We start from the raw sequence: 26,828 nt of genomic DNA, 5'->3' as shown, positions 1-26,828 counted from the left end.
CTGCTACTGCTCATATACTCTTGAGATAAGCCTGGCTGCTCCGCTACTGCTACCACTATAACTTAGTAGTACGGGCTTGTACCAAAGGTAAACTTGTATTGCCACCTGTGGTCTTAATTGTGTGTAGTGGTCCCTAAGGGCACTGCACAGGATTCTGCCTAACAGGAACATGTCCTGAAGAAAAGCCCAGTGCTACAGGGACTGGGCTTCCAACGAGAGCCCTGCTTCTGAAGGTAGAACAAGGTGGTGGTGTTGCCCGTGAAGATCCTCACCACCTTCCCGCGCAGTTGAAGCAGGAATGATTTGAGGGCCCAGAAGACTGCCCAAAGTTCCAGGACGTTGCTGTGAAGGTGTTTTTCCTCCTGGAGCATAAGACCGGGAGCAGATGAGCCAGTCGTCCAGGTAAGGGTAGTCGTAGATGCCCATGAGACGTAGATGCTCTGCCACCGGATCCAAGTACTTTGTGAACAACCTTGGTGCCGATTTCAGGCCGAAGGGCAGGGCCTTGAACTGATAGTGCTGTCCCTGGACCACAAACTGCAGGCACGTTTGATGTTTTGGATGAATGGGAAAGTGAAAGGAATCCTCAAGGTCCAAGGTCGCCAGGAAATCCCCCTCCTCCAGCTGATCGAGCACGTATTGCTGAACTTCTAGGATTTGAAATACTTATTGAGGCACCTTAAGTCTAGTATCGGGCACCACCCTCCTGACTTCTTCTGTACCAAAAAGTATCTGGAGTACACTTCGGATCCCCAGAGGCGCTGAGGGACGGGCTCTATCGCCCCTTTCTTAACATGGCCTGAACTTCCTGCAGCAGCTGGGCCATGTGTAGTTATTCAGGTGCTACAGGAGGATTGTGAGGACACCTGTTTTGGAATTTCCCAGGTGCCCCTGTTTAAGAACGTCCAGCACCCATTTGTCCGTGGTGATTGTCATTAACTTGACGGAAGTTTGCTAGTCAGCCGGCCACTGGTGTGTGCGAAAGTGGTGGCCCGGATGCACGGCCGGTTCAGGCCTGCTTCAATGTCTGCGTCCTGGCCAGTGGGCGACGACGACGCTGTCCACTGTTGCCATAGGCCTGCAAAAGGCCTCTGTAGGACGCTGACCGGGAGGCCTGACAATAGGGGGTGTTACAGCCGTTGGAGAACCTGCTGGACTTCGCCCTCACAAGGACTGAAAGGACAACGATCTCCTTTGCTGCAGCGTACCCAGCGAAAGCGCAGTCTCCATATTGGTATTAATTGCTTGGAGCAACTCGTGCACAGCCTTGCCAAACAGATTGTTTTGGATCAAAGGGCATGTCCACTACCTTGGACTGGACATCCGCCCTGAAGTTAGTGGCCTTCAGCCAGCCTTGGCATCGGAGGGCCACCCCATTGCCCATCTGGCAGAACCCGGAATACGTAATGTCCAGCGCCACCGTTATGGCGTGGTCCGAGGCCACCTCACCTTCCTGGAACAGGGCCAGGGCCTCAACCTTCTTGTCCTCTGACAGGAAGTCCAAAATGGGCCTGAGCTTATACCAGAGCTCCCTCTCATAGCAAGACAGGATGGCCAGGGCATTGACCGTGTAGGCCAGGGTGTAAATGATGCACTTGTCCACCGCATCAAGGGTCTTCCTCTCTTGGTCCGGGAGCACCATGGAAAATTATGACACATTTGACGAGCGCTTCCTGGCGGTGGCAGACAACACAGAGTCTGGAGAAAGCTGCGATCACAAGCACCAGGGAGCCGAGTCTGGGACTCTGTACTTCTTCTCCAACTGGTCTCTCTTGGAGTGTGCAGTACTTGGCATCTTCATCAGGGTCAAACCTTCCTCCCAGACATGTCCAGCAGAGGGATTGACAGGACGGTCTTCCGTATTGACTAGCAGTGTTGGAATGGAAACCTTTGTTTCGTCTTCTCCTATGGTACCAAATTGAAGATAGGGCACGCCCTCAAAATCATGGCGTGAAAAGAGTCAACCTCATCCTGTGGTGAGGTCCTGGCGGGCGCGTTAGCGCCCAGCAGCACCCCGGCTGCCAGAACATAGTCGTCATACTCGCCGGTATGAGTCGCAGTAATGTCCGTATCAGTACAGGTGTTGGTGAATGGCGGTTCCCCCACCACTGGGGTTAAAGGCTGTTGGGGGCAGTCTCGGTGGCATCTACTGACGCTTCGGCCCTGAAGGGTCCTTCATCATAGTAGGGATCAACTTAGGCCTCGACCTAGGAGGATCTCTGGCCGGCAGCCTAGGAGGACTGTGAACTGGGACAGGCACAGGAACAGCTGGCAGCATCTGTGAAACCAAGGTGTGCAGGGTCGTAAGAATGCCCAAAGACATGGTCCTGGGCACCGGCTGGGGGCAAGAGGAGCAGCCAGCAAGCAAATCTGGACTGAAACGCCTCGGAGGGGGAGATGGCTGATCCGGCTCCCCTGGAGATCCTTCCTGGGTCACGGCAAAGAGGCCTTCTTCGTGATCCGAGTAGTAGTCCACCAGCAAGTTCTCATCCTCAAAACTCGTATAAATGTATGGGAGATCTCCTTGGAGACCCCACCAACACCCCTGGGGACATTTCCACAGGCCTGTCTAGTCAGTTGGTGGCAGCAACTCCCTCATCCTTCCTGAATCCTTCAGGAAAGATGCAACGATGGGCACCTATGCCCTGGGAGGCCCCTCTGTGGCAGTCGTGGGCGGGACCACTGCAGCAGCTTGAGGCAGAGCTACCCTAGGAGTCGCTGGCATAGTGATTGTAGGGGGAAGACTGAAGAGGCTTGCCGTGGAACTGAGGAAGCGGTGTCTGTAAGGAGAACAGGTAAAGGTAAGTAACTGGTGGAATATAGCTTAAGAGACTGAAAGATTGCCAACTGTACCATTTTCGTATTCCTGCAGGTGTTCGTTAAGGAGGGGGGAACGGATACTCCTTCTCCAGGCTGCGGGAGGAAAAAGGAGCGGATTAGCCACGGCCAGGAAGAGAAGAGGGTGGAGGAAAGTTGAAAGGGAAGTCTCACCTGGTCTGAAGGTAAGAGAGCCTCCGGGAAGATGTTCGGGAAGGAAGATTTGTACGGGCTCGGAGGTCAGTGAAAAAAATCTTTCCATGCTGTCGGAAAGGAAGAGAAAGTGGAGCTGTAAAATGTAAACAGTATCACGGCAGCGTGTATGCAAGTTATGTGTCTTGCTCGTACCGTTTCGGTCTGTGAGGCGTACGCAACTGTGAAGTGTACTGAGAAGGAAGGAAGTGGGATACCAGGACCGGGATTCCTAAAGCATAGGGGAGAGTTAGTTTACACAAATATCAACAGAACAAGCTATGATATAATGGGCACGAAACTCATGAAGCATCTCTCTGGGGAGTAGCGACGCGCTGCTCCTTCATCCAAGGCTGCTGATATTTCCTGTCCAGACTAAGCATAGGCACAGCCAGGAAGCTGTCCTGAGTACAGGGAACCACTGCAAAGATGTGTGTCATTTTATTTTAGGTGCCAACTTGGGAGAGGCATGGCAACAGTATACCATCCTCTCCTACGCCTCCACCACGACCAGCGTTGAAAATTAGTTTTGACAGTATGCCCCCTTCCAAGGAGAGAGTATCCCGGTTTTCCGGGATGCCGGCGATGGAACTGACACACCAATCGGGGGGCGTGAACCGCAGAAGAGGTTTCCCAGTATCGATCAGCTGGAGTATACCCCTTCCAGTCCACTAGATACTTGAGGCAACCCCTGACATATCTAGAGTCACAAATACAGGAGACTTCAAATTACGGCCCTGTTGTGGTGAACAACGGAGGAGGATCCCGGGAGGATAGCCCAGCGGCAATGTGGTCGCCTTGGAAGCAAGACAACACGAAACATCACAGGTTCGATCCACGGGTCCGCGCTTAGAAACCTCTGGGTATTTAAGCGCGTTATAAATGCGCAACTAAGAAAAAAAAATAACACAATTACGCAACAATAAAAATAACAAAAACAATTCCTGTAACAGCGCCTCGATGCCAGCAGGCTGTGTGAGCGCTTAAAAAATGCAAATAAAATAAATAGGACAAATGTGCCGCCTTGATGGAATCGGTCTGGACCGGAAGGCGACAGGTCCTACCTTCTGGGTGACCTTAAACTGGCCAAAGAATTAAGGGGTCCGTTTGGAGGGTACCAAATGATAAGGCAAAAAGCGAGATGACTGCTAGACAGAATCTCCTACAGAGAGAACCGGAGCAGGGAACCGGCATCAGTCCGCAAATCGTTTGACGCGCTCCTGAGCTTCTCGAAGGGTGGTCTGAGCCGCTTTGTGTCCCGTTGAATGTCCATCACTAAGGCATCAATGTCCGGAAACCGGGAGGAGGTTGGCACGGTGGTTGGGAAATAGGTTGGTTGGAACCCATAAGTGCAGTAGAAGGGACTGAACCTTAAAGCGGAATGGGAGGCATTGTTATATGCAAATTCCACACAAACCTTAGAGAGACTTGAGGGAATATTTAAGGACCACTTCGAGACAACCTTATTTGAGTCAAAAGACTAAAACTACCACAATTTTGTCTAAGGGGTCCCTTGCTTTTCCAGTACCTCTTTCTTCTGGCTCAATCACATATGTTGTTTATTCATTAAATTCCAACATACTCATTCAAATTTTTATATCAAAAATATTAATTTATTATCATTTTCTTAAAAAACAATATTTCAATAAAATACATTTGCCATCATTTTTAGGATCAATTCGCAACCTCTTTGCTGGAAGTTTAAACCATATTAACCCACAAAAATACCTACACAACACTCTGTTACCTAGTACATTGGTTCTCTGTTTTTTAATTGATCACCAAGACAAGTTTTCCATTAAGGATCTATTATAAAAGGTTGTCTATCTAAACAGGGGAATCCAATATTCCAAGGTTTTCTGTCACTCATACACACAGCCATTCAACAATCAACACTACCCAACATGTTTCTTTCCTTTGTTATTTATCATAAATTAAGGAAATTCATCAGGGTTTTTTTTTTGTACTATCACAGTGTTATGTAATGGCCATTATGATCTTCTTGCACATTATTGGCTTCTTGATGAGCACTCCTATGCTCTACTCCCATCCATCTTGTGTCTGGGCCACAATTCCAAGGGGATATCTTGGTTTGCTTAGTTCTGATATCCAAACCCCCCGGTATATTTTCTTCTCCGGGTTCGAGATTACCAATCGATTTCAATACAACGGCACAACCCAGCTCTCCATAAATTCACATGGGCTCCTTTCCTTAAGCAGATTTCTTGCTCTATTTTCAAGACAAAAGGGTTAAGGATCACTAGCCTGATTTTCTTCACATTCCCAGGCAGCCTCTGTGTGCTTCTGTGTTTTCCCTGTCAAGCAACTCAAACCTGTCGTGAACGATGCCGCGTCGTTTATTAGTTGCTTCCGGTTTTCTCTTGCTTCGGGACGCGTTTGTTTGCTCTCGGTCCTCCCGGACATCTGGATCCACCCGTGGGTTCGTACCTGCTTCCGGCTTTCTGCTGTATATGCAAATTCCTCCAGAGTAAGGAGGTCCACCCAATTATCTTGCACGGCTGAAATAAAACTTTGCAGGTATCCCTCCAATGTTTGATTCAGACGCTCCGTTTGTCCGTTGGTTTAGGGATAAAAGTCAGAGCTTATTGTGCGCTTGATGTTGAGACTAGTGCAGATGTGCTGCAAATAGTGTGACGTGTACTGGGAACCCCGGTCCGACAGGAGGGTATCTGGGAGTCCATGTCACAAAAAAATGGTCTCAATAAAGATCCGAGCCATGCAAGCTGCCTTGGGAACTCCCGGAAGGGGTACAAAATGGGAACGTTTTGTGCAGTAGTCTATGGTAACCATGATTGCAGTAGAACCCTGCAACAGGGGTAAGTCGACAATGAAGTCTGTCAAGATTATTTGCCAAGGCTTGTCAGGCACAGGCATCTTGACAAGATACCGTAGAGGAAATGATCTGGGTGTCTTGGACTGGAGACCCACAGAGCAGGAGGATAAATAATCTTAGACATCGGCAGTCAACATGGGCCACCAGAAATGCCTTCAACTTGGAGGGAAGTGGTCGGGAGTAGCACCTCGTTGCCTCGGAAATAATAACCCCTTTCTGGTAGCAAGTCATGTTTCTGAGACAGTCGTAAACATTTGTCTTTGTGTTCCTTGGAACAAAGCCTGATCTTTTGCAGAAACTCTGCGACTACGTGTAGAAATATTGCCTTGGGAAAGACCTTCTATGAGTGGAATCTGGCCGCAGGTCGCAAGTCCTTCCTCGAGAGAGCATTGCCCCAGAGATGACATCTTCCTGGGATGAAAGTGAAGAGGATGTTGTACAGCGAGAAGAAATTAGCCCATCGAGCCTGCCGACTATTTCTGGTCAGTGCATCTTGTAAAGCCTTCAAATTCTGGTGATCGGTTCTCACCTCAATGAGGAATCGGGAGCCTAAAAGCAAATGTCTCCATTCCTCTAAGGCTCTTTTGATGGCTAACAATTCTTTTTCTAGAACTGAACAATTAAATTCTGATGGAGATAGGGTTTTGGACATATAGGCGACGGGACATTCCATTCCTTGGTCAGTTTCTTGCAAAAGAATGGCCCCAAGGCGTGATGAGAGGCTTCAGTCTCCAAAACAAATTTCTTCTCTTGATCCGGAGTGATCAAAATTAGAGCAGTAGAAAATAGGTGTTTGAGATTCTTTAATGACTCTTGGACTTGGCAATCCCACTGGAAAGGAACTCCTTTTTTTTTTTATAAAACATTTTATTTTCATTTAGTCATAACATAGACATGATAGGCCAAAACCTAAAGAGAGGCGCAAAAGAAAGATAAGAGAGAGGAGAAAAAAGAGGCAGCTACATCAGATGAGGCCCACATGACCCACTCAGCAGTAGTAGTATATCATTACCGGTCACAGGGGACACACCTGCAATTCACAGTGTAAATATTCAAAAGGGCATCTCTCAAGGCCACACGCCTCAAGGCCCTCCCTCCTCCCATGCCGCCCATATTTTAGAGGCTTTGTTGGGGCAGCCTCTTGCATTATAGACCCGTCTTTCAAACATAGCACATGTGTCCATGTCTATCGCCCATTGCTCCATCGTCGGAGATTCGGGGACTCCCCATTTTTGTGCAATGTTCCGCTTCATCAGGGCCGTCGCCGTATGCAATAAGAGTTCTCCCCATTTATTCAGTTCATACTCCCCTGGCGCTCCCAGGATTAGGACCTTCGGGTCAAGTTCTATTGAAGTGGAGAGTATCCGGGTCAGTTCCCGACAACAGGCCCCCCAGAAAGTTCGGATGCGGGGACAGGACCACAGAATGTGAAAGAAGGTCCCCTCCTCGTTCCCACATCTAAGACAATTCGGGTTTGTTGCCCTCTTCCATCCAAACAGTGCAGTTCTAGGATAATACACTCTATGTAATATTTTAAGTTGCACTAGTCTGAGTCTCGAGGAGATGGCAGTTTCCCTGGGGTGCATTAGTGCCCGTACCCAGTCCTCAGGGTCAATGTTCCCTACATCTGTTTCCCACTTGGCCTTTAAGCTGATCAATTCAGGAGTCGCAAAGGATGTAATGGCATTGTAAAGAATGGATGTGCATTTGGAGGGGATGTATTCAGGTAGAATGTTACATTCTATAGGTTAGTACTCCGGTATGCTGTCGTCCAGCGCTATGTGGACTCTTAGGGCATGGGACATTTGCATATGGTGGTATCTTTCGGTGTCAGGGAGCCGAAACCTGTCTTGCAGGACCGCAAACGGGGCAAGATTCTCACCGCTAAGAACATCTCCCACTTTCTGTATCCCAGCTCTCACCCAGCACGGCCAAGGTTCGAACCTCGCCATTTCCCTCAGGTTGGCATTTCTCCATAGGGGTTGCGCCGCTGATATCTTGTTCCCCCATCCCACAAAGTTGTGAACTTGCCTCCAAGTGGTAGTGATCTGTGCCCTCATCATTAGTGGGGAGGATCTAGGGGGGGTGTCGTACAGTAGCTGTAGTGGATCGGTGTCATGCATGGTTGCCACCTCGGCCTTAATGTGGGGTAGTTCCCGGTCCCCATGCAGTAGGTCATTGACCACCACTAATTGTGAGGCCCAATAGTAGGTCTGGAGGCGGGGCACTCCGATCCCACCCTCCCAGATCGACCTCTGAAGTGTAGCCAGGGCTATGCGCGCTTGTCCACCACCCCACAAGAGCTCCCTAAGGAGAGTTTCCACCCGGCCAAATTCGGCCCCCGAGATCTGCACAGGGGCGTTCTGAAGGACGTAAAGGAATCGCGGAAGAGCCAACATTTTAAAAAGAGCGGCTCTACCCATGAGGGTCAGGGGAAGAAGCTTCCAGTGCTGTACATCATTAGAGAATCGGTCCAGGATTGGTCTGAGGTTGTGCCTGCTATAATCAGTTAGGTTCGATGTGATCCAAATCCCAAGGTATCGGAAACCAAGTTGTTCTATTTGATAAGGGCATTCCTGTGGGTCGGGCTGTTCTCCTCCCTTCACTGGGAAGAAAACAGATTTCTTCCAGTTGATCCTCAGACCGCTAAATCTCCCATATCGGACAAGAATCTGGGTCACTATGGGGCAAGCTCGGGCAGGGTCTCCCAGGTATAACAGGAGGTCGTCCGCATATAAAGATATCCGGTCCTCATGTCCCTCTGGCCATCTGAATCCCATCCAGGATGTGCTCTGGCGAAGCCATATAGCCAATGGTTCTATCGCCAGGGCGAAGAGAAGGGGGGAGAGGGGGCACCCCTGCCGCGTGCCACGTCCCAGTCGAAAGGGGCGAGAGGTCCACCCATTCACCTTGACCTCCGCCCATATATTTGTATACAACAATTTCACCCACCCCATGAACTCCTCCCCAAAGCCCATACGTGCCATGATTTCCCAGAGGCCATCCCATCGGACCGAGTCGAAAGCCTTCTCAAAGTCAACTGCCAGAAGGGCAAGCGGAATGTCAATGGCGGGAGCCCTCTCTAGCGCTAAGTGGAGTCGACGCAGATTCATTCGGGTCGATTTGTGTGGCATGAAGCCACATTGGTCCGGGTGTATTAGGGTATCGGCCACTGATTGTAACCTATTGGCCAGGAGCTTGGCGAGGACCTTAGCCTCACCATTGATTAACGAGATCGGCCTATAGGAGGCACAGTGTTCCTGGGGCTTGTTCGGTTTGGGGATGACCACAATGGTGGCCTTGCACAGATCCTGCGGGAGAGCACCCTGTTCCCGGGCTGACAATAACATTTTATGGAGAGATGACGCTATGCTGACCCCTCCCAGTTTCTGCCACGTCTCCACCGGAAACCCGTTCGGGCCTGGCGTTTTCCCGGTCTGCAGCTGGGCTAGTGCGTCAGCCACCTCGGTCACTGAGAGATCAGAGTCCAGCCTCACCCTTTGTTGTACTGAGAGAGTCGGGAATGGGATGTCATTTAGAGGGGACGGGTCCAGCCGCGAGGTCGGAGCCCGATAAAGTGTTTCATAAAATTGGGCGAAAACCTCAGCTATCTCTGCATCCGACTGACACCTTTCACCCCCTGAGTTGACGATCTCACGAACACATCGTTGTCCCTCATCTCTCCTCTCCAACCAGGCTAGCATTCGGCCAGCTTTGTCTCCGTGCTCATAAATTCTGGCTCTGGAGTCCCAATGGGCTTGTTTAGCATTATCTAATAGGAGGTTTCGGAGCCGCTCGGTGGCTCGTTTAAGGGAGAGCTGGGTCTGCGGGGATGGGTCAAGGGTGTGCTTATTCTCGCATTGGGCCAGTTCACCCTCCACTTCCGTTACCTCCCGGAGCCTCTCTCGCCTATTATTTGCCACCCAGGAGATCAAGGCACCCCGCAAAACGGTCTTATAGGCCTCCCAAACCACCACTGGATCCTGTTCTCCGTTGTCATTAATTTCAAAATACTCGGTAGAGACTTCAGTGAGGTGATCAACAAGTTCGGGGAAACCCAGATAGTAAGTATTCAGTCTCCATGTCCTAGGGGGGGAAGCACCCCGCGTGCGGATCTCCACCAGCAGAGGCGAGTGGTCTGAGATGCCCCGGGGAAGGAATTCCGCCGCCGTTGCCTTATAGAGATCTGTATGTGGGACAAAGAGATAATCAATTCTGGAGAGGGAACCGTGGGCACCAGAGTGGAAGGAGTATCCCCTGACGTCCGGGTGCAGTTCCCGCCATACATCACCCAGGCCCAAGGCAGAGGCAAAGGTAGAGAGCTTTGTGGGAGTGTCCGGGTTGCGATGTCTGAGATGTGTACGATCAGTGGAATTGCACATGACATCATTAAAGTCTCCACCCAGAAACAGCTCGTCAGGTTGGTGTTTACCTATGAGGGCAGTCAATTCGTCCAGTAGCTCCCGCCCCAGTCCGGGCGGGGAGTACACCGAGACGAAGGCGACCCTTACGTTCCCGAGCGTACCCAGGATCAGCACATAGCGGCCCTGTGGGTCTTGCTCTAAGCACTGGAGGGTGAAAGGGACACGTTTATGTATAAGGATGAGAGTGCCCCTGGATCCCATTGTATATCCCGCATGGAAGGCAGCCCTGTAGTTTGTGCGTTGGAAATGCAAACATTTCGAACCCGCCAAGTGGGTTTCGGATAGCAGGGCCACATCGGGGGAGTGTCTACTAAGAATATGTTTAATCAAGCGCCTCTTGATCGCCGAGCCCATCCCATTTACGTTCCAGGTGAGCACCTTGAGAGACTTGGGATGTTCAGTCGGAGTCGACTGGGGTTGTAAAGGTGCCATCTAAGGACTCACACAAGAGATTGACCAGGTGTATTCCGAGGAGGGCATCCCCGTCAACCGTGGTATATCGCAGTATGTGCCATGAATGCTGAGTGATGTGCTGCCTGAACCATTTGTAGCCTCGTATTGCCGTGAACTTCAACTTCAACAAACCTCGGAGCTTGCGGAGACGCATTGCTCCCGGGGTAACAGTGAACCCATTGAAACTTTCCTTTCCCAACCCCACCCCATACTCCACCCCAACACGAAGTACCTGTCGCCCCAACATCACTGACCCTCAACAATGTAAGGTGACAGCCTTACAAACCCTGTACAGCTTAACACTAGAAAAAGTTAACGAATGGAGGGGGGGGGGGGCCCAGTTGCTTTCCCAACTTACAGCGGAAGAAGTGCCCCCGCAGACCGCACTATTAATGACCTGGAGAACTTGTAGCAGTGCTGTGGTACTCTCCCACACCCCCTGCAACATCAATTAGGGCGTGCTCCCGCTTGTGGGGGCAGACCCCTCCGTAGGTAGCAGTCCTGTTCAATCTCCGGCCGCCGCCGGTTGGTTCGGTGAGGGTGGTTGACCCGGATCTGGAGGATGTGGAGGATGTGCCGGTGGTGGTCTAGGATTTCTGTCCCTGTTGGGCCGGGGCGCCGACCAGTCCCCTTCTATGTGCTGTTCTGCCCAACGCCAGGCCTCCCTTGGGTCGTTGAAGTGGACTGTTGTACCCTTATGATATATTTTCAGCTGGGCCGGGAAGAGCAGGCCGTACTTGACTCCCATCGCTTGCAGCTGTCGCTTCAGCTTCTCAAAGGATTGCCTCGCTTTCTGGACCTCACGGGTATAGTCCGGAAAGAAGGCTATCTTGGACCCGTTGAATGTGGTCGTGCCCTTGGTTCGTGCGAGGTGCAGTAGCGCGTCTCGGTCCCGGTAGTTCAGTAGCTTTGCTATCACCGTTCGCGGTGGAGCACCGGGCACTGGTCTGCCAGTGGGCATTCGGTGTGCCCTCTCTATAGAGAAGAATTTAGAAAAGGATCGTTGGTCGAACAGGTCCATCAGCCATTGCTCCAAGAAAAGCTCCATACAGGGGCCTTCAGCGTTCTCGGGGATACCGAGGATACGGATATTATTGCGCCTGGATCTGCCCTCCCCTTCTTCGACTTTGGCTTCCAGAGTTTTAAGTTTGGCGGTGACTCCTTGGAGCTGTTGTTGTATTACGTGCAACCCGTCCTCCGTGTTGGAGATGCGCTGCTCCGCCTCCCCGGTGCGTGCCGATAGTTTCTGCAGGTCATGTCGGAGGAGGGAGACGTCGAGACTGATTCCGTCCATCTTTTGCTCCATCGATGAGCGGGAGTCCGCTATAGCTGCCATAACATCCCTTAGGGAGAGCCCAGGTGTAGAGTCCTCTTCGACCGACGGCAGCAATGGAGTGTCAGGAGGTTGCGATGGGGGAACCGTATATTGGTCGATTCTGTTTTGCGTGGCCGGCCTTCTACTCTTGTCTTTCCCCATGTTCACTGCCTCACGGGCGCCCTCTTGCACACCGGTTCAGCCCCACCAGGACAGTTGCGCTGGGTTATGAGCGCTGCCCACACCTTCTGTGGATGCAGGCAGCCCCCCCGACCGAGGCGGGTGGGGGGAAAGGAAGGGCGTAGAGAGCGAACTCATGTCAGTGGATGTGTTGGCCCGACCACCGGCGCTAGGGGGTTGTTATACCCCGTTGGGATGGAGGCCGCGTATCGGCGTATCCCCACCTTCTGTTATCAGATCCTCGGTGCTTGTAGTCCCAGGGGGGGGGGGCAGGAGAGACCCGAGTGGCCCCTTCGACTGCAGCAGAAACCCCCAGCCGTCTCTCCAGGCGTTGCCCGGCGGCACGCCCCAGGGCCGCCTTCTCCCTCAGCGTTATCACCCAATAACTCCCAGGGGTCGGGGGGGAAGCAAACAAAGCCTCGCGGAGGCGTGGGTTCCAAGATGGCTGCTCCCGGGGGGGAGTTGTGCCCGGTGCTCGTGCCGGCCTCTCAGGATGTCGGGTTTCGGGATTACCCGCGAATTTGGGGTCCCCCGATCAGGCGGGACAAGTCGGGACAAGTCTCGCGCAGGGACCCCCCAGCAACAGCAGGAGGCACTCACCGGCGGGGCCGCCTCGGCCGTGCACGGGACTCCCTCGCAGCGTTCAGCTGTCCGCTCCTTTCTTCGACCGGGCGGGCGGTTTCCCTCACAGGTTCCTTCCGGGGGCTCGCCTGCGCCTCCGACCCGCACAGGCACTCTGGCGCTTTGTCCCCGCCGGCTACGGGGATGCAGGGATGATCCGCTCACCCAGAGCGCACCCCGGCGGCCATCTTGTTTCCTCCGCGGGCCGCACCGGCGTTCCCCGCGTTCGCTGCTGCCTCCGTGGTTCCTGGGCGTTTCGGGCTGGAGCTCGCCCCAGATGCCCTCCAGGGTATCGGGCACTGGGGGGGCTTATCTTGGGGGTCTCCCAAGCACTGCAAACGGTCGAATCTACCAGGATGTTAGGCCGCGGTCGCGGGAGCTCCGAGAGCACACGTCTACTGCATCGCGCAGTAGGAACTCCTTTCTTGAGAAGATTGGTGAGGGGTAGTATGATGGCTGAGAAGTGTGGAATGAATTTCCTATAAAGGTTTGCGAAACCCAAAAAGTGCTGAATCTCCTTTACTGTGGATGGAGGAGGCCAATTCAGAACTGCAGTAACCTTTGTTGGATCCATCGAGATGCATTTGGCCGATAACACATATCCCAAGTAGGTGACCTGATGTTGATTGAACTTGCACTTTTCTAGCTTGCAGTAAAGATGGTTATCCCAGAGTCGACCCAGTACTAATTGGACATGTCGAATATGATCAGCTTCTGTACTGGAAAAGACCAGGATGTCATCTAGGTACACCACCACGATGTGCAATAAAACATCAGCAAAAAGGTGATCCATGAATCTTTGAAAGATAGCTGGGGCATTGGACAATCCAAAAGGCATTACGCGGTACTCAAAATGTCCAAATGGTGTCCGAAAAGCCGTCTTCCATTCGTCACCTGATTAATTTGGATGAGATGGTATGCCCCCTGTAGATCTACGTTGGTGTATATCACCGCCTCGAGGATGTCCGGATCAGGGGCATGGGATACCGACCAGGGATGGTTATCTTGTTAAGCCTGCGAAAGTCGAGGCATGGGAGTAATTCATCAGTATACTTCTTTGGAATAAAGAAAAGGGAAGCTCCTGCTGGGGTGGTAGATTCCGAGATTAAGCCTTTCTGTAGGTTGGTCTGCAGGTATTCCTTGAGTACTGCCTTCTCCTTTTGCAACAGAATGTACATTCCTCTAAAGGGAATGGGCTGATTCGGTTGTACGTCGATGTTACAGTCATCCCTGCGATGAGGAGGGAGTTCAGAGAATCGCTGGAGGCGAATACCTCCTGGTACAAAGCGTAGGGTTCAGGGATTCCGCTCACATGGCTCGGAATAGTAGTGTTGGTGGTGAGTTTAGGACTGGGCAGTGAGGTATGCATTCCCACCAAGCCTTGCGAAAGACAATGGTAAAGAATGTTCCGACCGTAGGAATAAAGTACTGGCTGTCCAATTGAGGTAGGGAGTGTGCTGGCGTAACCAGGGTAGACCTAAAATAATGGGGCAGTGTGCTGCCTTGATCATGTTGAAACGGATCACGTCTTCATGAGACTAGATCAACATATGCAAGGGTATGGTTTGTTCTCGGATAGCACCGAAGTCCACTAGGATTAAGATTTCCTTGTAGGTTCGAGTGATTCCCCTACTTTCAGCCCACTGGTCATCTATGAAGTTGCCTGTGGCGCCACAGTCTACTAAAGCAGGAACATTATGTAATTCCTGATTTCCCAAAAGAATTTTCACCAACAAGACCAGCATTGAGGTATCTATTGTGTCAGTAGAATTGGATAAAAGACTTGACCCTGGGAAACCCGGGACGTCCTCCCGCATAGCGGTTCCCACTACGACTGGGACTCTGCGTTTCCCTGTCTCCTGAGGGGTACCACCAGGCATTCCCTGACCAGATGGTCTTTGGACCTGCAATACATACACAAACCCAGGGATCGTGGCCTGTTGCGTTCCTCTGAGGAAAGAGGTCCCCGGGCTATCCCCAACTGCATGGGCTCTTCTACCGATAAGGGTTGAGAGGAAGTCGTGGAGAAATCAGGACAACTGCTGGCCAACATTCCCCTCCTTCTGTCGTTGTTCCTTTCTTGGAGCCGATAGTCTAGCAGCATAGTTGGAGTTATCATTTCAGCCAAATTTACAGGGCGAGGAACCCTCGAGACCTTGTCCTTTAAATCCTCTGTAAGCCTTCTCCAGAGGAGAGTGATCAGAGCATCGTCGGGCCAAGCAGTGTCTGCCGACATCTGCTTAAACCAAGTCACATATGTCAAAAGATCTTGCAAACCTTGTTTAAAGTCCAATAAACGGTCCTGTGAGGAGACTGATTTCTTGCAGACTAAACATGGCTTTGCAGCTATAGGGGGCAGCACACTATCGGAGAAATCAGGCACAAAGGGGGAGACAAAGAGGACGAGTAAGAGGCAGTGGGCAAGGGGATCTGCCAGGATATCAAACTCAACCAGGGGGATATGTGAGGCAAACAACAGCAAAGACAGGGGGTTCAGCAACAGACATGTGGAGCACAGGGACGACAGGGAGGTTGGAATAACCCACAGGCTCCTGAAGCCATGACACCAAACTCTTTGGTTTGTAACTATTGTAAACAGGAAGGTCATTGGGAGAATGAGTGCCCATTTAAGCCATAGGGGTTACCACCTCAAGGCAATAATATACCAAATAATATGTCAGCGCCCTAACAGGGAGGGCAGGTTCAATGACAATCAGGGCTTGCTGGGCCAATGCAAATCCGAATCTAATCTCTTGATTCACGGAGACCCGTTAGGGGCGAGTAGGTACTCAAATGCATCCTGACAACCTGAAGGGGTGGGGACTCTGGAAGGTATCAGGTAATAATATCGCCATATATATGGTCGCCGTAAATAATATCGCCGGGAAAATAATGTGGCAATATTATTGGGTGACCATATATATGGGGACAGGGGCAAAAAAAAAAAGAAATTTAAAAAAGAAGAAAAAAAAAGTTTGGGGGTTGCGGGGGTGTCCCCCGCATGTTCCATGCAATAATGTCGCCACAGAAAACGGCCATTTTTCGGCGATATTTTTGCATGGCAAGATTTTTGTTGCAACATTATTTCATGGACCCTCTGGAAGCACTAATGATTCCAATAGATCAGGACAGTCCCCAAGTGCACTGCAGTCTGCAAGGGATACCAATACCATGTCTGGTGGACAGAGGAGCAAACAGGTGAGCCTTATTAATTAATACATTTCCCCATTTCCCAATCTCTGCGACCCAACACAGAGCAACATGCATTCCTTATGATTCCTATATCACATGTACATCGTTTAGGGAGATATTTGTTGTGTAAAAGATGTGCCCTATTTATTGCACTCTGGATGGGGTATTTTATTTTGTCAATATATTTTTATTACGTTTTCAATAAGTCACAAAAGATAATCACCAGAAAGGGTTGCTCTACCAAACGATTAAGCACAGATTGTTTACAGAGAAGGCAAGGTGGAATCACAAGGACTAAAACCGGTCCACAATTGTCTTGCAAGCCTATCGGTTGTTAGGCCATTGAATTTTCCCACATCGCTTGTGTGTTCAGAGCCCCATGCTTTGTTATAGCAAAGAGAACAGTTTCCAAGTTGAACCCTATTAGCCTTTCAACCAATACACCAAACCAACACCCACCCCCCCATAAACAAGCCTCTCAGAACATCCCACTGCTTGCATGGCCTCCCCCCATCCCTCTCCAACCCCTTGTGCAGCAGTGTTTAATAGTCACCAACAGTTTCTTGCCGGAAGTGTTTTCCTTCTCACAGTGGGTTAGTTTCAAATTCTACAAGCTACTTTTCTAGCTGTTCCCCAATTCACACCACCTCTCAGCAGAGCCCATGGCCACAGCTCCATATTTTCCCTCGACGCCAAATCCCCGCAATCTGTGCTGTGTCCTAAACCCCGCTCCCTAGCATTGCTCACCGACCATACGTCTCAAAAAAGGGCATCCAAAGACATTCAATATTGGACCGGGACGCATCCAGATGTGTTAGGAGTTGCATATCGTAGATGGCCTTAACCTTCGTCACCCCATCTTTTTCTGTTAAAAGGTGTGCACTCTTCCACCCCTGGGCTAAACAGCTCCTGGCGGCCACTAGCATAACCTGCACCAGATGCCCATCCACCACTTTCTCCTTCTCCTCCTCTAGGCACGCCCCAAAAAGGAGATACCAAGGCGAAAGCTCCCTGCTGATCCTGTCCACCCCCTTAATCCACGATAAAACCTCCCTCTAGTAAGCTTGCACGCTGGGGCATCCCCACCACATGTGAATATAGTCACCCTTCAGCTGCCCTAACTTCCACAAAGAACAGCCGCACGACCACCACTGGGAGCTTCTGGAACAGGAATGGGAATTCAGGCCATCCACGAAAGTCACAGCCTTACCCACCTCTCCATGTCCTTCTGCACCTCTAGTTCTTCCCAAAAAGATCCCCATAATTGAGGGACACCGGTAACCCCAAATATCAAAAGGAGTTCCCCATGCTCGTGAAACGGTAACCCCCTTGATGTACTCCTTTTCTGCCACCAGCAGCCCCCCCACCACATAGGCTATTAATTTCTCCAGGTTCACTTTGAAGCCAGATAGCACCTGTATCACCACAAAACGTCCAGCAGGCAAGACACCAACTGCGCCAGCTCGGTAATATACACAAGGGCGTCATCCGCAAATGAGCTGACTTTATACGTTAACCCCCCTATCGATACCCCACTGATCCCTTGGTCCCTTCTAACCCCCACAGCCCAGGGACACATGACTAATACGTAGGGCAATGGGGAGAGGGCACCCCAGTTTTGTGCCCCGCTGCAGTGAGAATGCCTGCAACATGTTCCCATTCACTACCACCCTGGCTGTCAGCTTGGAGTACAAAGCTGCGATCCACCCCCTCCATTTTGGGCCCATACCTATGGTTGAGAGGACCTCCCCAAAGAAGGCACAGCTCACCCAGGCGAAGGACTTCTCTGCGTACACGGCCACCATGAGGGCCCCCTCTCTTGCCAGTGCTAGTGTATTTATGACGTAGAGCATCTTAAGCATATTATTGCCCCCCTGTCTGTGTGTGTACCAGCCAGGGGAGATAGCGCTCCAGGCGGGAAGCCAACACCATGGCAAATACTTTCTCGTCCACATTTAATAGAGAGATGGGCCTATATGAGGCACAGTTGGTGTGATCCTTGCCTGGTTTTGGTATCAGCACTATCATGGCCTGGAGGAACATCAGTGGTATGGTGGCCTCCCCAACAATGGAATTGTACAGCTTGGCCAATGCCCCCCCCCCCCCAACAACAACTGATTCTGCTTATAGAAATCTGTGGTAAACCAGTCTTCCCTGGGGCCCTTGCATGCTTTTAGATCACTCCCATCACCTTCTCCCGTGCTACCTTCGCCTCTAGCGCATCCCTTTTCTTCACTGTGAGCTTGGTGAGCGGTAGACCTTTGAGGTATGTCCGCATCTCACTTTCTGGCTCCATCGTGCTAGCGCAGAGCTACTGATATTATGCTGTGAACTGTGCTGGGATGTCCTCCCCTTTATTCACCATTCTCCCATGTACCCGTGTATTTTATCCACCCTCCTTTCCACCCTGTATCCTTTCACCCCATTCGCCAGGAATGCACCTACCGTGTCACCCCATTCATAGTACTTTTGCTGCGTGAACCTCATCCTCTTCACCACCTCACCAATCGATATTGAATCAAGCTCCTGTCTCTTGTCCCTCATCTCTCCCATGAGCCCCTCTCTGTCTGTGCCCTTCCGTCCCATGTGGGCTATTAAGGCCTTCAGGTCCTCACAGAGCCTGGCCTCCACCAAACCCAGCTCCCTTTTCCTTCGGGCCCCTTCCGCAATGAAATGTCCCCTTAACGTGGCCTTAGCTGCCTCCCAAGCCGTAGCCATACAAACCTCCCTGTTGTCGAGGGCTTCGAAATACGCTCCTATCTCCCTTTCCAAGAAGTCGCGGAATACCCGATCTCCCACCAGCGTATCATTACATCTCCTGCGAGATCACTGCTGTGGCAGCCTTGCCACCTTCTACTCCGCCACCACCAACACCACCTCATGGTCCGACCACGTTACCACCTCAACTTTGGGTCTTTGGACCTCTCCCACCTGTTCTTGTGGAACCAGGAGCAGATCTATCCTAGTGTACAACTGGTGCAGGGGCAAAAAGAATGTGTAGCTCCCCAGCCCAGGAAAGTGATCCTGCCAGGTGTTCACCTTTGGGTAGTCTCGCAGGAGGTTTCGAAAGTCCATGTTCTCCTTGACCATCGCCCTCGGGTCTCCCCCATTTGCGGACCACCAGTCTAACGCAGGGTCAGCCACTAAATGGACATCACCCCCTTCCACACAGCCCTCCAACGCTGCAAAGACCTGGCACAAGAATCTCACCTGCCCGCGTTGGGTGCGCATAGTGGGGTAAAGTCACCCGCATTCCCACATAGTACTCCTATATCCAGAGGAACCTTCCCCCTGAAGCCCCTCCTAATCTGCACCCCCTGTGATGCTGAATGCTTTCCCAATTAAGATGCCTACCCCCCTCCTTCTTGTGATCGGGTTAAGTTCAAGGTGGCCTGCCTGCTGTATAGATGTTTCTATGATCTTGCATCAAAATACCTGAGTGCCAAAATCCATCGCTACCAGCCACTCAAAGATCTCTGCTCCAGAGATAAATTGTTGGTGTATACCCGGGCTAAATGGGTCTTAAAGGGTGACAGGAGGTTCTCTGTGTTTGGCCCTAAGCTGTGGAATCAGCTACCAGCTGTCATTCGGTCATGTTAATCTTTAGAAGGCTTCAGAAAGTTATTAAAAATATTCTTACTCAAAAGAGCCAAAGAGATATAGGTCACAGTAGCTCTCGTACAGTCAAAAGTTGAAACTTGGTTATCATCTGCACCCGAATGCATTTCAGTCTGCTTGGTGCACATAAGAAATGCTCAAAATCAAAATCCTTATGAGATGCCCTAAAGGCCTTACCGATGTCTGTCCCCCTTTATTGCTTATTCCACCCCTTGCTTGTAATGAGTCTCTTGTAGAAAGAGGAACGCCAGGTGCTGCTTGCAGAACATATTACTAGTCAAGGATCTCTTATTCTGCGAGTTAAGCCCGTTTACGTTTAGCGTGGCCACCCTCAACTCAGCCATCGGCCTTCACCTTTTGTCGATTGTCCCTCCCCACCTCCAGGGGCTATCCCACTTGCCCACCTGTGCTAACTGCTAAATGCTGTCCCCCCTCCTACTACCCCTACCTCCCTGAGCCTCGTACCCCCTAACCCCCTTGCTTCCCCCTGATCTGAAGCATCCAACCACCATCCCACCCAACCCGAACCACACCTGTCGCACCACCAGGGATGCAGCCACTGCCCTGTCTGCATTGCCAACCCCCCTCGTCTCCATCTACCCCGCCTCTACTCCCACAACATCTCCTATAGTCCTTCCCAGACTTATTTCACCTGTGGAACCCCCCCCCAAGCATACGGAACTATCCTCAAACTCCCCCCCCCCCAACCCACTAAATCCCATAACCCCTCCTACAACAGCAAAAATAAACTACACAAAAGTGTAGAACTAGGGTGCCTTCCATCCTGTTCCCCTCCCTTTCCTCCTCCCCCCCTTTTTACCAGCGGGAAGAGGAAGGACACCAGGGGCAAGGGCCGGGGATCTAAAAAGAACATATGAATCAGCACTGCCCCTTGATTCCCACCTCCCCCAGTGTTATCCACCCAAAGCAGCCTCATCAGCTCCCCAACACCTCCCCTGAACAGCTTTCCCTCACTTACCAAAGCAAACATGCAAAAATGAGATGAAGGAGAAGTCTCTGTGGGCTGGTTACACCATAAGGTGCCCATCCCTACCCCCTGCCCCCCAGATCCTAACCAGCGAGGCCCAGGATGGTCTCTGGCCCAGAGTACCAAAAACCCCAAATGAACAGGCAATTTCTAACCATCCATTGGGCCCCCTTCAAGTGTTCTCCTTGCGAGGCCAGGGGTTTTAAGCATCTGAAATGTCCTGGCCCCCTGAATATTATGGCACCCCAGGTCTGTTTTCAGGCCCCTAATTTCTCAACCTGTAGGAAACCCTCCCCCCGTCCCCCTGAGGTTGTACTGTCAGGGCTCCACAAGTTCCACCATGGCTCGTTTGATGTCTTCCGACACCAGCTGGTACCTCTCTCCTTCCCATTCAAAAAAACGAGCGAAAATGGGTATACCCAACCTGAACACCCCCCTTTTTGTTGAAGCCATCTGATGAGGGGCCCACACTTCTTGCGCCTCAAAAGGGCGTGGGCTAAAAGGTCCTGAAATATCGCCACCTTGGAGTCTTCATAGTCAATGTCCCCCATGTGCCTTGCCTTTTCCAAGATGCCTACCTTGTCATGGTAGTAGTGCAGCCTGGCCATTAGCGAGCAGAGCCCTCTGCTTCTGCCTCCTGCTCTGTGGACTCTGTCCAGGGCCACCCGCTCACCTTCCTTCAAACCCAAGACCATCCCTATAATCTGGTTTATAGTGATATAATTGAATGTCATTTTTTCGAAAAACAAAAATTTTGAATTTTTTTTTGTAAATTGCTTTTTTTTCGAAATGGGGGGTCCCCCGCCAGCCCTTTTTTTTGTTTTACCCATTTGTTTTATTCCCAGACCCCAAAATAAATATATAATTTAAAAAAGGGCATTTGCCTTTTTTTTCCCCCGACCTTTTTGTTTTCGATATTATGACTTTCGATGAAATGTTTTCGATTTTTTGACTGCACACCCTATAATCTCCTGGATTCTCTGTTCCAATCCAACCAGGGTTTCCCTCTCCTTCGCCGGAAGGCCAAAAAAGCACAGGTTGTTTCACCTCTCCCTATTCTCAATGTTGTCCACTTTGAAATGTAATTCCTCCTCCCGCCATTCGACCTCTTGGAGGCAGACTTTAGTTCCTTTAGGTAAGGAAATCCCACCTTAGCATAGGGCAAGTTAGGCCTTAATCCATCCTGACATTTAAGAAATAAACCATTTTATTTCAGAAAAGTAAATCTGTTGTCTGTGCAAACGTTCCTGGACTGCCATCCCAATTCTTGCTCAGTGCCTTTGGTATAACCCTGGATGTTTTGATGGAACTAGGAACAGACTCGAAATGGCCCCTCAAACTGCCTCAGCTAAAATGTAACAGATAATTAGAGCCAGGTCCGGCATTTTTGGTGGAGTATAGGATCTGGTGGGAGGAGTGCGCAAGTTGGACTTCTATTCAAGGGACTAAAATATTACAGGTGAATTATAGTTCTGTGTGGGTTAGTGGAGCACCTTCCATGAATATACAATTCATGCTTAAAAGTAGCACCAAGACAAACAATGTCTTCTGGCCATTGCAGCACTCTAGGCAAGTTTGAATTATGAGAAAATCTCTTGGAGGTTTAATCTTGGGTCCAAACAAATTACAGATGTAAAGAAAAAATAGCATATTCTAGAAACCGTGTTTGATGAGAAAAAATAATCATACCATGTTGCTCACCGGTATGCCCCAATGTGCACTCCTTCTAATGTCATATGTTTAGTTATAGAAAGTATAATAAATAAAACTTTAATCACAGCCGTCATATCGAACCGTTCTTTCTGTTACTTTAGCCAGACGAATTACTTGCTGTTGTAGATTCCATACTTATGAAGAGAGTGAGTATTTATAACACCAGACCCCCATTAACGGTAGAAAGCAAGCTGTTCAACTTCGAACAACAGAACGATGGAGATGTGTATGAATAGGCCAGTAATGAAGAATAAACGGATGCCCTGATAAATATTAAAACTTTAATTGTATTGAAGGGTTTTAGAAAAGCCTTTTCTGCTTCGAGGGACCTATGACCACCATGCAGTTGGTGAAATTCTGGGACACAGGAGCAGCAGAGAAAATCCCAGCAGCTCGCCTGGGAAAAATGTGCGGGTTCCACAGCACCTGGTCCCCCTTCTTTGAATAGGCAGAACAGTTCCCTGGGGTGGCAGCCATCTTTATTTTTGTTTTCCGCTCAGGAGATTGGCATCATGCAATATGCGCAGCCCAATTCCTGAAATGTGTTTTTTTTTTTACTATTTGGACCTGGGCTTAGCCATCACTCCCTCGTCGAGGGTTGCATACATGGCTCCGCATGGGCCAGCCTAGGCTTGGACTGGCAGGCAGTTGCTGGCCATGTGCGCCCTCCGACTCAGGGGTGATCGCTATAGTGTCTTCTTCAGGTTTCAGTTTTGGTCACAGGATCGTGATCTATAGATTGTCTTTGCAACTTCACCAAAACGATAGCGTGTGCTTTTTCTCCACAGCACATTGTATACTTTTAGCAGACATTCTAGTTTGGATGTTTTCAAGAGATAGAAATGTGTTAGATGGTGCCACACGAGAGGAGGAATGGTGGCAGCCCTGATTGGCATTTCCTAGATCTATCAGTGAAGATCCATGGCATTGTTCTGTGATGGCTTTTCTGGGATGATTCCCAAAGGTGCTGTGTCGACATTTTCTTTTATGTCAATATTTGATCTGAGCTCAGCTCTACCAATTCATTAATGCAGATGAATACTTGCATGCAAATGAAATCCCCAACTGTGGATCCATTAGTTACTAGAAATATTAAGTGTAAGTATCCTCCAGGACATTACCACAACAAACTCCTGCTTTCACTAATTGTCAACCTGAAGTGATCTGCACCTGAGTGTTCCATCGATACTCTGCATACATTCTTATTTTTAGATACTTGCAGTAGACACATTCAGGGATATGTGACCTCAAAAGGGGAACAAAAGGAGGAAAACGAACATGAGTGCTCAAATTCATGTATCATCCTGTCTCACACAAATGAGTTCTGGTTATTACCCCTGTCCCCAATCAATAGTGATGTCTGGACCAATACAAACATTCATATATACATATGTTAGAGGAATATCTTTGGATTTGACTCATCTCTATGTGCTACGTCAAGCATCCCTGGGACTACCCATTCACTATATCAACCCCCAATAAAAAAATGAAAGATAAAATGCAGTTACTTACTAGTGTCCACGGACGTGTACATACACATTTTAAGGTGAGAATGACTGCGAGCTGTGCACGTGTGTAATCTAGATTAACGGGAATGTATGCTTTGAGTAAAATTAAAATGGCTAAAGCGATACATAATCCTACATACTCACTTGTGATGAAATTCAAACAGTTCTTGCATGTTTCCGAAGATAATGTGTTCTTTGTTTACAATACCAGGGGGGATTTCTTCAACACCGCTTGTCATTTCCCACAGATACGTCTGAGAAGGGAGAAAACAAAATTACAAGTGTGGAAAATGGAATAAAAAGCAGAAAACTGCATTAATTCCATAATAATGCTTTGAGGGGACATTCTAGGGGTTTTAAATAAACATGTAGCATGTATGCTGAAGATGCTAAATGTACTCTGAGTTGAGCGCGAGTTGTGTAATCCCACACATCTTGAAAACCCATTTCAGGCGGGGTGTGACGATTCACAGGCTCTCATCACTTCTCCCCACAGGGGAGTGTTAGGGAGGGAGAATTCTCTGTGTAGGCTAATTTCCCAAACCTAGTGAGTCCCCCAGTAGCTTTGCTGGATTTTTGGGGTTTAATTTTTTCTCCTGCTAAGTGTGAGACTCTTTTTTCTCCCACTCTTAGGCATGATTTGAGAATGTCCTTTGACTTTGTAATGTTTTTTATGGGCTATGGGGTATTTTACTCCATAGGGCTTCATGTGTTTTTGGTAAGTGTGTTACACAGCACCCTCAGTGCAGTAACACAGGGGTGTGATAGTGACCCCCCAGTATAGACTCCATACCCTGGGACTGACTACTGTCTCACAGGGCATGTAATGTCACCATTGACTTTACTAGTCTTAAACTGTGAACAGAACCAGTACAAACCATCATATTGTGGAAGTACTGGTAGGGGTAATTCGATTAGCCCTGGGTCTGTTTTTCAAGGGGGCACTGTCCAGTCCCCCCCCTTGTCGAGTTTCTGGCTGGTGGCAGTGGTTACCACGCAAAATGTTCCACCGGAATATTTCCTATGGGATTTTCCCATTCATTTTAAACACACCACTTTTTTGGTGCAATGTTAAAGATACCGCTGGGTTATTTAATATTTATTCCCCGGTTGGGTCTTTTTGCCAGGACTCGGTTTTAAAATGGCGTTTGTGTTCACCTCTGTAACTCCAACCCAAGTCGAGCCCTTTGTTCCACTTTTGGCAGGCTTCTGCACAGAAGCCTTTCAAAAGTGGTGCTACTCTGTCTGGGTCTACAGGATGTGTGGGAGGGGGGAATAGGCACCCTGGACTGAGTTGCCTCGCCAACTCAAGTCACACTTTTGTGTGATTGGCCCAGTGGTGAGCCGCCCGGCTCACCACTTAGCATGTTTGAGTGACAGCTAGGACTGATGAATGGGGGTTTTCTGCATAAAAGCAGGGCTTTGGGGACTGGAACTTCAGAAGTCGCCACAAGACAGAAAAAATCCAAAGAGGGAGAAGCTGAGCCGACCTGCAACGACGACACCACCGGTGGAGCCCTGCTGAACCGAACTCACCACTTCCCAACGACAAAGAAGATCTTCTTCCTGGAGAGTCTTCTTCCTTTGAGCTTGTGGGGTTAACCAATTCGCCTTTTTTCGCCTTCCTGGATCGTCTCATGGTTGAATCGCCCGTGCCAAGCACCCCGGTGGCCGGATAGCCATGCTTCACCACTACCGCGAATAAAAGTGTAGTACCTTTTAACCGGGAAACTCTGCGGCTGGTTTCTTCCCTGGCAGTGCAACGACCTCCAGCTTTCCTCCACGTCGAGATCTTCTCTTCCCCTGGACGAAACACCGACTTGCACCCGCTGCCAGGAACAACTGCCCCCGCTGGAGCTTTCTCACCATTTCAGGTACTGTGTCCCGCCTGGTCTCCCTTGCAACAGACTGTTCAAGGTGTCCCGTAAATCCTTGACTCTATCCTGGGGTGACCTCGGACCTGTTAACTAACTTTTCTGAACTGATCCAACTCCGTTTTGAACTATCTGCAAAGACTTTTAAAGTGTACTTCAACTGTGTGATCTTGCGCACATTCCACCTTGCTCTCTCCAAGAGTGGGCCTGGCCTGTGAACATTTTGCTCTACAGTAGACCCTGCCTTTCTTGACTTGCTGTGGTTCTTTAAAAGTGTTAGTATTGTGCGTTTTCCTATTTCTGCCTTTTCTCTCCCTTTTTAAATCATTATTGGAGTGCCATCTATGGTTACGCGCTCACCCCTGTTTTGCTAAATAAGTGGTGTACTAACCTAGACTTGTCAAATAATTAATTAGGGCGGTTTATATATTTCTAGTCACTGTGTTTGAACTTGCTTGACATATTAGTGCCAGTGTATTTTTACAAGTGTGTTTTTAAATAAATAATTATATACTTTTATACCAAAGCTCTGGTCAGTGTTTGCTTGTGCTACTGTCTCTTTGTACCTAATGTGTATACTCTATATTAAACTTTTTGCAGTGGTCCCTAAGGGAACTGCACAGGTTTCTGCCTAACAGGGAGCCCTTTCCTATGAGGCTAAGGAGGTGAGGCTGCTACCCTATATTCCCCCTAGGGGTGTAACAAAGCGGGTGGACCTCATAGGGAGAGACACTCCTCATGGGGTAAGGACTCCTGTCCTGTAAAAGACCTCCCTAAACCCTTGTTCCCAGCAGCTATGGCCCTGTGGACTTCTACCTCTCATTCTGAAACTACTACTGTGTGTTATTGTGAAGTCTTTACTATTTAATCTGCAAAACCAGATAGGACTGAGACGAAGAAGAACCATACAGAACAATAGTAGAAAGTATTATCCAAGAACTGTGACGAGGTAGCCACTAGGCGGCATGAAGATAACTTCAAAGGCTGTGACAACATTGAAGCTACGCTGGGGCGGGCCCAGCAGTATTAAGAAAGAGGAAGGACTAAGGGTGTTCAGGATCAGGAATAGCAGCGAGGGA

The 26,828-nt window shown here is 49.7% G+C and overlaps 1 protein-coding gene across 1 annotated transcript in view; it reads right to left on the bottom strand.

The window, feature by feature from the left end:
- TRIO (trio Rho guanine nucleotide exchange factor) overlaps nucleotides 1-26,828 on the bottom strand; it is a 3,834,156-nt gene that overhangs the window by 947,939 nt on the left and 2,859,389 nt on the right. The window contains exon 25 of the mRNA XM_069613780.1: nucleotides 24,020-24,129. Within this exon, the coding sequence (XP_069469881.1) occupies nucleotides 24,020-24,129 (110 nt within the window). The remainder of the gene's footprint in view (nucleotides 1-24,019; nucleotides 24,130-26,828) is intronic.

Source organism: Ambystoma mexicanum, chromosome 5p (genome assembly GCF_040938575.1).
Source record: "Ambystoma mexicanum isolate Mex_15411 chromosome 5p, UKY_AmexF1_1, whole genome shotgun sequence".
NCBI lineage: Eukaryota > Metazoa > Chordata > Amphibia > Caudata > Ambystomatidae > Ambystoma > Ambystoma mexicanum.
The sequence above is the reverse complement of the archived record's forward strand: the minus strand, read 5'-3'. Positions and strand labels throughout refer to the sequence as shown.